The sequence below is a fragment of the Lepisma saccharinum genome, chromosome 25 (assembly GCF_977018435.1).
Source record: "Lepisma saccharinum chromosome 25, izLepSacc3.1, whole genome shotgun sequence".
In the NCBI taxonomy this organism is placed as follows: domain Eukaryota; kingdom Metazoa; phylum Arthropoda; class Insecta; order Zygentoma; family Lepismatidae; genus Lepisma; species Lepisma saccharinum.
Window position 1 is genome coordinate 25,102,655 of NC_139253.1, and position 17,471 is coordinate 25,120,125.

At 42.7% G+C, this 17,471-nt stretch overlaps 1 protein-coding gene across 1 annotated transcript in view; it reads left to right on the forward strand.

Moving 5' to 3' along the window:
* Positions 1–17,471, forward strand: part of LOC145978909 (ribosomal protein S6 kinase alpha-5-like) — a 460,399-nt gene continuing 442,928 nt past the window's right edge. Inside the window, exon 1 of the mRNA XM_083111867.1 lies at positions 1–279. Coding sequence (XP_082967993.1) covers positions 201–279 — 79 coding nt within the window. The 5' untranslated portion in view covers positions 1–200. The remainder of the gene's footprint in view (positions 280–17,471) is intronic.

The window sequence follows — 17,471 nt, forward strand, 5'->3', positions numbered from 1 at the left end:
TGGAAACGGATAGTGTGTACGTAGCGTGAGATAGACTGGCGCAGGCGAGCGGCAGCTGATTATCAGTTCAAGTTCGCGACCGTCTTTTTTTTTTAACCTCGCGCGTTCGCTGTCCAGTGAGTGTTATATTTTTTTTTCAGTGTTTTGTTTACTTATGAGTGACTGCAAAACTGGCTAATAACGTGGTTCCAGTCATAGTGATGGCTGCGCCCTCTGCATCCCAACCGGCGATGCAACCGCCACCTATTATGGAAACGGTGTATCTTCAGCTGACTTATGGTAAGTTTTACTTGTCTTTTCCTTGACATCGATGTTGGCAGGGAACGAGCACGTACGTCGCAGCTCTCGCCGCCTCTTCCCCCCCGCTCTCCCCCCTTCTGCTCCGCCGCTCACGTGCACAGATCCAAGGCCGAATCCGAGATCGGCTTGCCGTATTGCTAATTTGTCTTTCGAGGTCCGCAGGTTTCCCAAAATACCAGCCGAGGAGCCCAACTGTGTGCGCTGTGGGGATGAGTTGGTGTTTCTTCACGGGCCATCTGTTCAATGACCCACATGAGTCAAGCTCTTTCCACTCTCACTTTCACGTGACGTGTTTGGGGCAGGTCGCGGTGTTGGGTCGCAAGAAGCGAGCTACTTTACCGCATCGTGGAAAGAATACAGAAGCGATCTGGTCATCAAGAGGTTCCCAATTCGAATCCCCATCTCAGTGCTTCAGGCGAGAGTACCCATTGAACCTGGCCCTATTCGCTTTTTCTTGTGTTTCGCGACAAGGATGACAGATAAATTCGACGGAGGGACACTCGCTCACACGTGCTCAGGCAGGGATTCGAACCCGAAAACCTTCCGTTACGAGACCATGATTCCATCAGCGAATGCTTTCGGTCACAGACGATGCGATTAGCTTTTTATAGACATTAAAGCAGACCAGCCGAAACTCCAATTCAACGATATACTAGCTCTGCCATTGAATGTGGTTCTGTGGCATCAGTGGCTCTGATGTAATAAGTCCGAGTTCTGTTCTGTCATCTTGAACATCACTCCCTGGCATCAGTGGTGAACCCAGGATTTCCCAAAGGGGGTTACGTATAATGTTATTAGTCGGCCATCATTTTGCCATCTTTTCCTGTCTTTGATGTATTTTTTTTAAGAATACTGGGCCAAAGAGTGTTATGACACCCCACCAACTCCCTCCTTGGGCATACCCGATAGCGTAGTGGCTAACGTTGCAGCTTGCAACCCAGTGATTTCGGGTTCGATTCGTGCTTGGGCACTCGATAGCTTCAACTTTAAACTGCAGTTCCAGTCCCAACCAGCATACATTGAACATGGACTTTGTCGCAGGGAAAATGACAAGATACATAAATGTGCCTCATGCTCTGATATTTGATCGAAGTTAATCTATCGTAACGAATTGTAAGGATTAGTACCGTAATATACACAGATTAAATTCGATACAATCAGTGTTTTCTTCACTAAAATATCATGAAAGTATAAATGGGATTAAGTGGAAGTTATCTTATTATGAACAACAACGTCGCATTCATCAAGTGGCCTGATAGGAATGTAGCAGAGAAAAGCATTTAGAAAATGCTATTGGCAACTACAACATTTATTTTCGCGAAAATGAACTTGTACCGAAACTATAACTTGGCTTGCGAGGACTGGGCGGAGTTGATATTGGTTTTGTTCGTCACGGCCAGATCCTGACCGGCACGATCCTACAGTCCAAGGTCGCCTTGAAGCCAAGCATGAGTTTTCAGCGCTCCAGTGTGTGTGTGTGTTTGCGTGTCTTCAATTTGCGTACTGTTTGTATGTGTGTGTGTGAGAGAGAGTGAGTGTTACTGATGTCTACAGTGCGGTTGGAAGTATGCCAGGCTTTGCCAAAAGACAGTTTCCTGTGACTGTTTTTTTTTTTTACTTCACGCCGAGTCTGTGTGACAAGTTATGCACCGAACTCACGTGCCACTCCCCCAACAGTGTTTCCATCTCTCCAGGGCACTTTCAAACTCTCGTTACTGTCAAAGTTTATTTTATGCTTAGAGAGGCTGATCGGGATTGGACACACAGTTTAAAGTGGAATCCGAACCACTATGTAATGTGCCTCCACCGGGGATCGAACCCGGGACCCTTGATTGCAAAGCGACAGCCGAGGGCGCTCGCAGGATTTTTCCTCAGGAAGGGGGCAGAGTAAGATTTCATATCTTGCCCTTCTTCATATACACTTATTATTATTATTATTATTGCTGTTGTTCTTGTTTTGCTATTATATTATTATTACTATACAAATCATAAAATTCAAATTGAATTGAAAATTCTTTGGCGTTGTGTACAAGTATGCACTGATATTAAAGAGGAAATAAAAAGCAGGCTTAATTCAGGAAACGCGTGTTACTTTTCTCTTCATAAACTTTGATCTTCTCGTATAATATCTAAGAAACTAAAAGTTAAAATGCCTACAAATATATGGATGCAAAACTTGGTCCCTAACATTGAATGAGGAACATAAGTTAAGAGTATTTGATAATAAAATCCTTAGAAAAAATATTTGGACCTGAGGGGACAGGTGAGTGGAGAAGGTTACTTAATTTAAAACTACACAATTTGTATTCCTGTCCGGATATTATTAGAATGATTAAATCAAGAAGACTTAGGTGGGCAGGCCATGTGGCACGAATGGGAGAGGAAAGAGGAGTTCACAGGATTCTTGTTGGGAGGCCTGATAGTAAGAGACCAGTAGGAAGGCCAAGACGAAGATGGAGGGATAATGTTGAGATGGACCTAATGGAAATTGGTAGATGGAAAAAAGTGAATAGATCTGCTCAGGATAGGGACTGCGAGGCCTGTGCAGCTTCGGGTTTAAGAAGGCTAGAGAGTTAGTTAGAGTTGTATACAAGTTCAGACTCGAGTTCACCGTTTAAATAGAAACTGGAATCGTATTGTTTCCTTTCCCAAAACATCTATCACTTTGATGTTCATGACAGTTCTATGTCTTTTTGTACTTTTTCACAATACACAGATATCAAACGGAGACAACTTAATCTACTGTCCTCCATTGTACAGTGGGATCCATGTGTATTACCGTGCAAATTGTCCATCACCATGTTCGTGGACTTTATTTGACCCAATAGGAGCTTCAAGAATTAAGAAAAAAATGAAAACAAGCTGTTGACAACTTCTGCACCAGCATACATAAAAATCCATCGCTTAAAAACACGTAGGATGTAAGAGAAAAATTAATGAAAATAGTCATGGACTATTTGCACGGTAATACTCGTGGATCCCACTGTACAGGGTCAACGAAGTTAGTAATAAGTTGTGTTTTATACAGCGTATATGGAAACACTTGTACGTACTATGTTGAATTGTATCTTCTGCAAATATGCTGTATAAAGAGACAAAGTGCCGGAGTACTAATTGAGGCGAGTGTACCTCTGATCCATGTTTTTACTTACTGAAGGGTTCGGTACAAAAGGGTAATAATTCGAAATTACGACGCATGAATTATCCCGAAGATCAGATCCCGACTTCGGGAAATGATTTCCCCACTTTTCGTAATCCCGAACAGCCGAGAAATTCCAAAGGATCTTATTTAATTCTGCACTATAATTGTCTGTAATTTCTTGAAATTGACTGTTTTTTATTCCAGAAGTGCAAAAACAACCAGTTAAAGTTGAAATAGTGTGTACAATTCGCGATTTTCACCGCATCGATCCCGAACGTCAGAATTATTAATATTTTTCCCAATTCCATAGCGACCAAAATGTTTCCGTCCCGCACACTCCTAGTTACGGCAATCAACATGATTCCAATGTCTCTTGTGAAAACGGTCTCTCGTTATTTTGTTGGACATGGTAGGTTATCACTATAACTGACAGCCTGTAAATCACAGGAAAAAATCTTTGTAATAAAATGTCACTACAATTAGACCATTAGAATTACACGAACTTTTCCCAGATATCTCAGAGGGCAAGTGTCCCCCCCCCCCCTTGCGGGCGCCCTTGGCGAAAGCTTTGCCATTACGTCATCGGGTATTGCCCGCCCGCATTATTGACATCGCGTTTCGGCGACAACCTTCGATCAACCTTGTAATTATTATTCCCTAATAATAATTAACGCAAATGACCGTGACTGAAATTATACCTCTGAAATAGGATTAATTTTCAAAGGGGGCCTTCCCTCTTCCCCTTTCCTTCCGGACGTCCACGCAGCACTGAGGTCTGCCGTTATACTATTAAATGGGTTTGTACATTTATTTTAGACGACTTCTCCTGGATTTTCCACGTTGGACCGACCGATTTTCCAGGATGAGGGGGCGGTGTTCCGTGCCCCCTCCCCGGTTTTCAAAGAAAATCGAGAAATACCGAGAAAAGCATGCACAATTTGGAAATGTAAGAAACATTATGCACAGATGGTCAAATCGGTCCCGGAACCACAGTTTAAAGTGGGATTCGAACCTCCACTGAGCGTCGAACTCGGGACCTCTTGTTGAAAAGAAACCCGAAGGTTCATGGCTGCAGCAACACAGGCCTTCCATCTGTCCCTATCCTGAGCAAGATCTATATACTCTTTTCCATCACTACCGATTTTTTTAGGTCCATCTCAACATTTCCCTCCATCTTCATCTTGGTCTTCCTACTGGTCTCTTACCATCAGGTTTCCCAACAAGAATCCTGTAAACTCCTCTTTCCTCTCCCATTCGTACCACATGGCCTGCCCACCTAAGTCTTCTTGATTAATCATTCTAATAATATCTGGACATGAATACAAATTATGTAGTTCTAAATTAAGTAACCTTCTCCACTCACCTGTCTCCTCATCCCTTTTAGGCCCAAATATTTTCCCAAGGATCTTATTTTCAAATACTCTCAATTTATGTTCCTCTTTCAATGTAAGGGGCCAAGTTTCGCATCCATATAATATTACAGGCAAAATTACTGTTTTGCATATTTTAACTTTTAGTTTCTTACATATTAAACGAGAAGACAAAAGTTTATGAAGAGAAAAGTAACATGCATTTTCTGAAATAAGCCTACTTTTTATTTCCTCTTTAATATCATTTTCATTTTTTAGTATTACTCCTAATACTTGAATTTGGAAACTGGTTCAAACAAGTTGTTATCAATAATTAGATTTTGATTATTACCTAACACTTGGTTTCGCCCTGTAAGGAGATATTTAGTTTCCTCTTTGCTAACTTCCAAACCTATCTCTTTAGCGGCTTTGAAAACTATTTTAGCATTATTCTTAATTGCATTTTTATCATCCCCTAATAAGTCTACATCATCTGCATATCCTAACAGCTAAGTCACACCGTTTAATTTTAGTCCTTCGTTAGTTTCTTTTACCTTCCTAACATCGTATTCTAAGTCAAAATTAAAGAGCAATGGAGATAATGCATCTCCTTGTTTTAACCCATCATGTTGAAAAGTAAGATTATCATAAATTTGAAAATGGTAAAGGTGGGGAGGGAACTCTCTTTGACTGGAGACCTTTCTTTGAAGAAAGAAAGGAAAAAAATGTACACCGACATTATTTGAAAATGGAAATATTATTTCATAGCTGAGTCATTGTTAGGTGTAAGGTTTTTTCTTCCTCTAAAGTTTACAATAAATCTGCAGAGATCGGAAGCGTCTGAAAAAAGCATGAGACATGTCAGTAGATTAAGGCCGAAACACAAGCTTGAGATGCACTTCCTCTCCAAGCGATTGGGATAGTTCTAATTTCTCTCACCAATCTCTTTCTGATCTTCTTGCATTTCGCTTTCTATTTCTCTCAGAAGAGAGAAGAAGCGTGTTTTGTGAACCTTTAGGTAAACAACTAAGAAAGAGGCTAATGAAGTGTAGCGTTTTATGATGCAGAAATAGAAACCCTACGAAGAAGTGAGGAAAAGCGATTAGAAATTAGGATTGGAGCGCATGAAATGGTGAGAATAAGAAATAAAACTGTGTTGGAAAGAGTTGGTGACAGAAGAGTAATGCTAGAAGTGATCAAGAATAGAAAATACATTGGCTGGGGCAATGACTAAGAATGAACCATGCTAGAAGATGTACTGGAAGGAAGGGTTAATGGAGAGAGGACCAGGGGGGAAAAGCAAAATGTGAGTTGATAGATAATATTAAGTGGATCATACACTGACATGGTTTCAGTGTAAAACTGCCCATTAAGGCTGAGAAGAGTGAACGAATCAAAACTAATGGCGTTCATTATTATTCACATTTATCGAGGATGAGACTTGATTGCTTCATCTGAACCGAGCTTTGCCCTTCCCTCTGTTCAGATTTTTTTGTTTACATTTTATTAAATCGCTTCCTGTACCGTGCTTCCTGTTTGCAACTCATCACTTACGTCACGGAGCTCTTTTTTTGAGAGATCGAAACTTCTTCATACCCTCAGCACGCTCCCGGCCGCATCGATCGCTCTAGTGACAAAGTTGCGTGTCTCTTTTGCAAACAATATACACCGAAGAGTTTATTTGATTTCACCACGTCTTTACAAACCAAGTCTACCAGGATAGTGTATGCCATTATGTAACAACAACTTTATTTATTTAATAAGTTCCGAGTCGATAATTCAGTGGGCTTCTGTCATGGGGTTGAGGAGACCTCGTGTACAGCTTTATTATTAGTTTTAAGTATCTGGAGTAAGAGGTCCTTCAGTTTATGTAACAAGGGGCAGTGGGGTAGCCACGAAATATTTTTCGGGTGTGTCAAGTATGAAATATTTCATTTGATATGATTCTTGTTATTTAGCGTCGCTGTACTGTCACTTATAGTTAATCGCGACGATGAGGATGAGTGGTGAAATGATGAAATTGATGAAAGGACACTCGCAAAGAACACCCATTCCCAGACCGGGATTCCTGACGTTACGTTAACCACACCGCCACTGAGGTCGGCCAATGTTTTCAAATAGATTTGTTTCTTGGTTATGGCTCGTCATTTTCTCCTATTCTTTATTTATGGCTTAGTTTCTTTTCCTCTGGTTGTTCTATATCTTTCTGTCTCACTTTCGTAGCGTCGAGGTGTAGTAGCGGTGACCCTTTGTGAAGACACCCAAATATCAACCTCTCTTCCACCTAGTACACTGTAGACTGCAATTTCTAGACTAACGAGGCTCTGGCGTCTGGACCCAGAGCCAGTATAGTCCTCTGAGGGGCTCGTGCCTTGTCCATTTGTATTTGTGATTGTCCTTTCAGCCATTTCGTCTTGTCATTACTCATCCTCATCTTCGCGATTAGCCAAAAAGTGAGACTAGAGTAAAGTAAAGAAAACCAATCGATTGTAGCGTTCAAACAAAGCGTCAAAGAAACAAACAAACAAACAAATCGAGACCGAGAACGAGACAGGTGTTCATCAATCGAACCCAAAAACGAGACAGGTGTTCATCAATCGAGACCCAGAACGAGACAGGTGTTCATCAATCGAGACCCAGAAAGAGACACGTGTTCATCAATCGAGACCCAGAACGAGACAGGTGTTCATCAATCGAGGCCGAGAACTAGACAGGCGTTCATCAGTCGAGACCCAGAACGAAACAGGCGTTCATCAATCGAGACCCAGAACGAGACAGGTATTCATCAATCGTGACCCAGAACGAAACAGGCGTTCATCAATCGAGACCCAGACGAGGCAGGCGTTCATCAATCGAGACCCAGAAAGAGACAGGTGTTCATCAATCAAGACCCAGAACGAGGCAGGTGTTCATCAATCAAGACCCAGAACGAAACAGGCGTTCATCAATCGAGACCCAGAACGAGGCAGGCCTTCATCAATCGAGACCCAGAACGAGGCAGGCGTTCATCAATCGAGACCCAGAACGAAACAGGCGTTCATCAATCGAGACCCAGAACGAGGCAGGTATTCATCAATCAAGACCCAGAACGAGGCAGGCGTCGATCGATCGAGACCCAGAAAGAGACAGGTGTTCATCAATCGATACCCAGAACGAAACAGGCGTTCATCAATCGAGACCAAGAACGAGGCAGGTGTTCATAAATCGAGACCCAGAACGAAACAGGCGTTCATCAATCAAGACCCAGAACGAGGCAGGTGTTCATCAATCAAGTCCCAGAACGAGGCAGGTGTTCATCAATCAAGACCCAGAACGAAACAGGCGTTCATCAATCGAGACCCAGAACGAGGCAGGCGTTCATCAATCGAGACCCAGAACGAAACAGGCGTTCATCAATCGAGACCCAGAACGAAACAGGCGTTCATCAATCCAGACCCAGAACGAAGCAGGCGTTCATCAATCGAGACCCAGAACGAAACAGGCGTTCATCAATCGAGACCCAGAACGAAGCAGGCGTTCATCAAACGAGACCCAGAACGAAACAGGCGTTCATCAATCGAGACCCAGAGCGAGGCAGGCGTTCATCAATCGAGACCCAGAACGAGGCAGGCGTTCATCAATCGAGACCCAGAACGAAACAGGAGTTCATCAATCGAGACCCAGAACGAAACAGGCGTTCATCAATCGAGACCCAGAACGAAACAGGCGTTCATCAATCGAGACCCAGAACGAAGCAGGCGTTCATCAATCGAGACCCAGAACGAAACAGGTGTTCATCAATCGAGACCCAGAACGAAGCAGGCGTTCATCAATCGAGACCCAGAACGAAACAGGCGTTCATCAATCGAGACCCAGAACGAAGCAGGCGTTCATCAATCGAGACCCAGAACGAAGCAGGCGTTCATCAATCGAGACCCAGAACGAAACAGGCGTTCATCAATCGAGACCCAGAACGAAGCAAGCGTTTATCAATCGAGACCCAGAACGAAACAGGCGTTCATCAATCGAGACCCAGAACGAAACAGGCGTTCATCAATCAAGACCCAGAACGAGGCATGCGTTGATCGATCGAGACCCAGAAAGAGACAGGTGTTCATCAATCGATACCCAGAACGAAACAGGCGTTCATCAATCGAGACCCAGAACGAAACAGGCGTTCATCAATCAAGACCCAGAACGAGACAGGCGTTCATCAATCGAGACCCAGAACGAAACAGGCGTTCATCAATCGAGACCCAGAACGAAGCAGGCGTTCATCAATCGAGACCCAGAACGAAACAGGCGTTCATCAATCGAGACCCAGAACGAAGCAGGCGTTCATCAAACGAGACCCAGAACGAAACAGGCGTTCATCAATCGAGACCCAGAGCGAGGCAGGCGTTCATCAATCGAGACCCAGAACGAGGCAGGCGTTCATCAATCGAGACCCAGAACGAAACAGGTGTTCATCAATCGAGACCCAGAACGAAACAGGCGTTCATCAATCGAGACCCAGAACGAAACAGGCGTTCATCAATCGAGACCCAGAACGAAGCAGGCGTTCATCAATCGAGACCCAGAACGAAACAGGTGTTCATCAATCGAGACCCAGAACGAAGCAGGCGTTCATCAATCGAGACCCAGAACGAAACAGGAGTTCATCAATCGAGACCCAGAACGAAACAGGAGTTCATCAATCGAGACCCAGAACGAAACAGGCGTTCATCAATCGAGACCCAGAACGAAACAGGCGTTCATCAATCGAGACCCAGAACGAAGCAGGCGTTCATCAATCGAGACCCAGAACGAAACAGGCGTTCATCAATCGAGACCCAGAACGAGACAGGTATTCATCAATCGAGACCCAGAACGAAGCAGGCGTTGATCGATCGAGACCCAGAAAGAGACAGGTTTTCATCAATCGATACCCAGAACGAAACAGGCGTTCATCAATCGAGACCTAGAACGAAGCAGGCGTTCATCAATCGAGACCCAGAACGAAGCAGGCGTTCATCAATCGAGACCCAGAACGAGACAGGTATTCATCAATCGAGACCCAGAACGATGCAGGCGTTCATCAATCGAGACCCAGAACGAGACAGGTATTCATCAATCAAGACCCAGAACGAGGCAGGCGTTCATCAATCGAGTCCGATAACGAGACGGGTATTCACAACTCGAGACGAGACTACCGAGTCTCATCTCCATGCCGGAGACGGTTGGATGCGATCAAATCAATACCAAACCTTGCCAAGCTGCAATAATAATTTATTACAAGAACAACGCGTTCGTGACGGCAACGGATTGCACGAACCCACTTTTCGACAAGTCCCTGCATTGCCTGTGTAAGTGACAGTTTCCACTAACTAAGAAGGAACATTTTTATTGGTATGCCGTAAATGGGTGTTCCTCCTCTCGCTTGGATGTTAGCAATGATGAGCTTAATACATCATGTGGCACGAATGTGTGGGCAAAGGAAGTTTATTGCAGGTATTCTCTGAGGAGAGAAAAATTTAGGAAAAGAGAAATGTCAAATGTTGACTTTAGAGAGTTTGAAAAGGATTTTATGAACATACTTGGCTTTCATGTTAGCCTCATGCTATGGAACATCCTTCCACACAAGATTGCCAATTTTTGTCTTTATGATTTGTCTGCTATATGACAACATTCTGAATAAATGTAGTGCTTTGGTGGTCATTTTCCGATATTGCGGACGAAGTTCCAGTCGGAATTCCTAGGACTTTTAGTATGTTTCTAGCACATCATTCCACACATTTCTGCCGATTTTTATCTCATTCTAATTTGTCCCTTCTACCAGGCACGTATCTAGAAATACGTTTCGGGGGGGGGGGTTCCGAACCAAGTGTCTCAGGAATAAAAATAATAATAATAATAATAATGTTTAACTTAAAATAATTAAATTAAATCAAATTAATAATAATTACAATACATAAATTAATATTATACGAATAGGTAAAAAGACTGTATAAGAATAGAGATATAACAGCGCATATTCATTACGTAGCTTATCTGTAGATAAGATCGGAATAGGTAATTTACATAAAAACAAGTGCCCTGGCAATGAAATAGATGAAAAATTAAATATTTATCGAATAAAAAAAATGCTGTTACATGTAGTTGGAGAAAAGTAAGTTTCTGATTAATATTTAATGCATATTATTTTGAGTAGTAGTGTGCATCTTCTTTGTAATGTCATTCAAAGCAGTATGATCCCAATATAATCCTTGTGTTCCAGTAAGTTCGGACATAATTATACTGTACAACAAATCCTAAACGAGTATATTTTGATTATTTAATTTTCGTACTTAATAAGTCTTTCGGGTGGGGGTCCGGACCCCCTAAATACATCCTTCCTGTCCTTCAAAGCCGTATGATCCCAATATAATCCTTGTGTTCCAATACGTTCAGAGGAAATTTTACAACAAAGGCTAAACGAATATATTTTTCATTATTTAATTTTAGTACTTGATAAATCTTTCAGGGGGGGGGGTCCGGACCCCCTGGATTCCCCTAAATACGTCCTTGCCTTTTACCTAACTAACTCTATGGCTTTCTTAAACCCGAAGGCTTATTGCTGCAGAAACAGAAGCCTTCCATCTGTCCATATCCTGGGCAAGATCAGTCCAATTTTTTCCATCCTTATCGATTTCCTTTAGGTCCATCTCAACGTTATCCCTCCATCTTCGTCTTGGCTTTCCTACTGGTCTCTTACCGTCAGGTTTCCCAACAAGAATCCTGTAAACTCTTCTTTCTTCTGTAATTTGTATTTATTTTGCTTAATTTGTCTACCTTGGTAGGGATGCTTTCAGTCTCGGTAACGAGCTATCCGTGTTCGAATTCCAACCTGGGTGCTGATGTTCTTTTTGAGTGTCCCTTCATCAATTTCATCCAATCATCATTCCTCCTTATCGTCGGAATTGCAGAAAAGTTGCAGAAAAGCGACGTAAAGAAAATAAATATGAGGATGAATGATGAAATGGGATATTCAGTCAAAGGAAAAAAGATATACTGACAGTTGCCTGCTGCAAGTATAATAAAAATACGAAAAAAAAGAACACCTTGCCGATCGAGCAGGCGTGTGTGTTCGAACCATGACCCACACTTGGGATGTCCTGGGTTTGATTCCTGCCAGTGTTTTTCCCGAACCCAAGTATATCCCCATTCTCTTCTCCGACCCAGGTACCCCATTCTCCTTCCCTGACCCGGTAACCCGATTCTCTTTTCTGCACACGACGAGTACCCGATTTTTGGTTCCGAATCCGGATATCCGATCCCCGTAATCCGGATTAAATTTTTTTCCCATCCCTATTTTAAACACGATCTTGGCCAATATATTTACCATCCTTTTAGCGCAAGGTTCCAGCTGTGAACCTCTTTGTAGAAATTTCGGCGAAAAACGCTGGCTCGAACAGGACTTGAACCCGAATCTTCGTGCCAGAGAGAGAGAGGTCCTGCGTGTGCCAAATCGTAATGGAAACCTTTTGTATCGTGAAAACGGAATATTCGTATTGTCTGTGAGAACAAACGAAGAACAGATGAAGGGGAAAGGCGTCGGTTTACATCAAGATACGAACTGGAGCTGTTCCCTGTAACTTCATCTCTGTTCCAAGATCCTTATCTCTTTCATTCCTTATTACGCAGCCTCTCCCCCCTCCCGAATACGCATGTTTGCTTAGAGCCATGGCATCACTTTGCACGATGGTGCGAATTTCTTGGTTCGTTTGTCCCCTCCCTTCCCCCCGCCTTTCTCAGCTGGAGAAGGTAAAAAAAAAAAAGATGAGAAACGTGAAACTTGGAAGATTTCCAAGAACCCGTCTCGAACGCGGAAGCCCGGTCGGTTCAAGCAACGAGGAACAAGACTGGCAACCTAGGATCTTGCAGACGGATGACAGAGTTTCCAACTTGCAACAGTTTCACTAATATTGGTGACATGTACACAAGTAGTCATATCCAGAGGCCTGCACAAGACCTGGAGCAGACCCGTTCGCGAGACATCGCTCCTAAAATACCATGCAACCTGCGCAACACCCTCGCTTGAGCAGCTTGTATGCCCACCTGCACAGATCGTTCCTGGCAGGCATTGTAGACCCGGCGGGTACCCGCAATCTTACGATACCTAGTAGGTCTCAGTTCGTTCTTTCCATCAACTGCAGACCCCTCCTTCTGCATGACGTAGTTGCTTCGAGTAGGAACTCCACCGGTCGCACACCTGTCTGCAAGTGTTGCCAACTGCAATAGATTTCCACTACTTAGGAAGGGAACTGAAAGCCACATCGCCAATGAAATGAGATTTCAGAATGTTGCTAGTTTTGCCCCCCCCCCCTCTACACATTGAAATAGGTTTTCCGTGGTATAGGCTCCATAAGAATATGTCGTAAACAACCAATAATCCAGGGCACTGCTGGAACATGTCACGTTCGACGCCGAGGTCGCGAGTATAGCAACACACTGTTCTACTGAGAACACCAGACCCGTAGCCAGACAGGGTCCAGGGGCATTGCCGTTATCCTCCCCCCCCCCCTTTCTGAAATTTGGTAAACTACTTTGTAAAATTTGTTTGCAGCGACGAGTGAAAATGTAGACTGTAGAAATTATTTTACTCAAAACTTGATAAAGGTTAAATTCACAGAATACAAAGAACAGATAGGCGTAAAATGATTTCATTTGATTTACGAGCCGAAGTAAAAGTAGCAGGTAGTAATTAGAATATTTTCTCTCGGCTTCAGCTATGAATTGGGAAGATATTGAAAATATATTGTAAGTATTTGAACAATATTTCTAGATTGTCTGTGTCCTATATTAACTTAATGATTAGACTACACACATATATAATTTACTTTCATATAATACTATTAAACCTTTGAAAATGGACTTGGTTTATGAAGCCCTCCCTGATAACCCATGAGACCCCCCCCCCCCGCCAACCAATTCTGACTACGGACCTGCAGAGGCGCGACCACGAATTTTCTTTTGGAGGGGCAAGTACCTGGATAAACATGCCAACAATAACAATAATAGTAATAAAGTAACATCAAAGGCATTATTATTCTCATAAATCATGCAAAAAGGGGGTGGGTAGAAGTCGGTTCTAACGCATTTGTGTTGAAACAAAGAATTTGAAACATTTTTTTTCAACACCTTAATTTCACATTAGCTAATAATGGAAAACAAGCACACAAACTGTTTTTGAAAGAAAGGAAGTGCATGAAAAATGCTTTCCGAATGTTCATATGGCATGTAAAATTTTCATGTAAAATACTTTCTTTTCACGTATGAAACATGAATTTGAATTTGAATTTAAAATTTTGGGTGCGTCAACACTAAGGCTATTTTGGACCCGTCACATTATACGGGGTCCAGCCCCTTATCGTTACACATAACTCTAATGTTGCAGAACTAAAATCATAAAATATTAAAATCTTCTGACTTTCGTTAAAAGCTGAGGCTGTAAAGGAGCACTCGCACGGATAAGGACAAAACACAGGACAACACAAAAAAAATTATACTGGCCATGGGGCCAGTCGCCAGAGCCTCGTTATTCTGCAGTCCAGGGTGTACTACGTGGAAGACATATGAAACATGGAGCGACGTAAAATAAGAAAATATGAAACATGTTAACACTAAATTGTGTACGTATTCAAAGTTTCTTTAATGCATATTTAAATACATTACATAATCAATTAATCAATCTAATAACAAACCAACATTGATAGCAATGTTGGCATTGGGCCGCCATGGCATTCTCTGTTTTAAAAAAGTTTTTCATTTAGATCGTTCGGCTCCCAGGGCCGACCTCAGCTACCCCCTAGCTACGGCATTGAACTTGATTTGACTGTATAATATACTTTAATATATTTCTACTGTCATAAAATTTGAAATCAGGGGAGCAATTGCCCCTCTGTTCCCCTCTGCAGGTGCCCTTTGTCGTCTGGAAGGAATAATACAACAAATATATGAAAACTAATTCCATCTTGAGTAGCCTTTATCCTAGTTTTTCTTGTACTTTAATGTTTGCCCCCCTTGCCCAACCCCGCTAGACTTAATTTTCGTCGAAAGTTAATGAGCAATGCCCCCTGCCCCCTGTGGTTGCGCCATTGCGTGCCTGGTTAAGACACCATGTAATGAAAAACAATTAGTTTTCGATGAGGAGTTTTTTGTTTGCCCGATCATTCATTTAAATAAATGAAGCTGTAATATTGCGTGCATTTCCTGGCAATAAGATAAAAACTGCTTACAATGAACTGAAATCGTTAAGTATTTACTGTAAATTCTCCTTAAATCAGAGAGCTCCTCCTAGGACTTCGTAGGATTTAGGAGCTACATAAGTAGGCAACACTGGCTGTAGCTGTCCACGTGGTGAAGAAACGCCTGGAGCGACACGCTGCCGGAGGGCTGTTTCCTTCCAGCAGGTTTTGCATGCGCCCGGGTCTTGTTGAATGCCCAGGTACCTTGTAAGCGCAGAGCGCCTGGAAGACGAAGAACCCGGGTAAAGACGCAAGTCGACTCGTTGCCGTGGGCAGGCGAGCAGGTAAACCTGTTCTCACGGGGCAAGAAGCACGGGTAGGCAAAAGCTACACTTTGCAGCACTCTGGTCATATCAGAGGTGCAGTTCGACCGACACTGGACAAACATGCTGTACCAAGAAGCGAAATGTGCAGTACTAAGCGAGGCGAGTGTACGTAATGTGTGGATACAGGATAAGAAGCTTTAATTGTCGCTTGAAGCAAATAAACTGCTACCATACGATGTTGTCAGTGCTCAAACATATTTTTTTCTGTAACATCTACAGTGACGTGCCCAGGATTTTAGAAAGAGGGGTGGGTGTATGTATAATTTGTTTTAGTAGTCAGCCCTCATTTTGCCATGTTTTGCTTTTTGACATTATTCGTCTGCTGGTAACATAATTCCTTTTCTGGTCCGAGGTTCACATTGTTACATTATGGCCAGAATACATACAACGGCAGCAGTGACGTATACTGAATCCAAGATCTGGGCCATCTCACTATCTCACGTGGTCCTAGGCTATGAATAGAAATAAGTTTACCAACTTTTAAGAAATCAGGTTGCCAACTCATAAGAAATCAGGTTGCCAACTCATAAGAAATCAGGTTGCCAACTCATAGAAAATCAGGTTGCCAACTCATAGGAAATCAGGTTGCCAACTCATGGGAAATCTGTTTGCCAACTCATAGGAAATCAGTTTGCCAACTCACAAGAAATCAGGTTGCCAACTCCAGAATCAGCATCATCATCTCACTGATATGAATAATTTTATTTACAATTTCTGATCGATTTTCCTCCTGTATTTTATTCTCTAGACTTCAGGCTTCGCACATAGCCTAGCTAGCCAAGAATATACGCTCCTGAACGACACTGACAACCTAATAATAAATCAGCAGCGAATATAAGGTCATGTTTACAGTTGCAAACCGTCACATGTGTGTGTGTGTGCGGTGCTAGGATAAACACAGCAACGTTAAGGTCGTAAGAGAACTTGTTTACAAACACCATAAAGCACGTGTAATGCCCTGAACGTTACATTACAGCTACATGCTACTTATCTTTGGAATTTTGAGTTCCTTCATTTTTTATTTATTAAACTGTTTAATGTGCCACAGACAACCAATATCAGAAGACAAGTGGATAGACTAACTTACGGAAACTAGCAACGAGATTTGCAAAGATTTGACATGTGGGCTAAGAAATGAAATCCGATATATTATTTTTTAATACATTGCTTTATTAACTTTTTTTTGGTATCGTTGATTTACTCCCCCCCCCCCCCCCCCGTTGGTTTACTGGACGCGCTCCTCTCCTCGTGTTGCAGCACATGATGTGGTTGGTAGTTGGCCATTTTTCACAGAATTTGCATGTACCTTGCAACGCTAACACGCGGTTTCACGAAAGGAAGTTATGTCACAGACGCAATCAAATGTTGCGTTGGGTTGCCAGCATACAGGCGACAAAACGGACTTTTTTTGAAAGTTTGTAGCGCTGAGACGACGCATCAACGAATTTGTCGTTACTGAGAGAAGTTGTTTGTTTTCATGTCCTCTGTATGTAAAATGGCGCCAGTGATTTTTGAGAGCCGTGTAAAAAGTAAAGTTACCCCTGCGTACTGCATATAATATGGAGCCCACACATTCACATATAATATGGAGCCCACCATTCGTGGAGGTGATGTAAATAGAACCACTCTCCGGCTGCCTTTACCCTTCAGAGTTACCCACAGATGCAAATTTATTAGAGGCTGAATGAACCCCAGAGCGGCTCCACGAAGGGGCATTGCTGAAGAAATTCGCACTTGATATCACCCACTCCGGCAATCGAACGATGATCTCCGGCGTGGCAGTCAGACCCTACCAAAGAACCGTACGTGTCTTAATTTCCTAATTTTCTGAGTACAAAATTAAATAGATGAATCTTTGATTACATGCACAAATACAGAGAAAAGAAAGGAAGAGAAATAAATAATTAGAGATTGATTGATTGATTTGGTGAAGTCCGTTTTGTGCACAGTAAGGCTAATCGGGGCTGGACCTACAGTTTAAAGTGGGATCCGAACCACTGTGCTTCCACCGGGTATCGAACCCGGGACCCCTTGATTACAAGGCGACGACGCTAACACTGCGCCATCGGGGAGACCTAATAATTAGAGATACAAGCTGACAGGAAAAAGG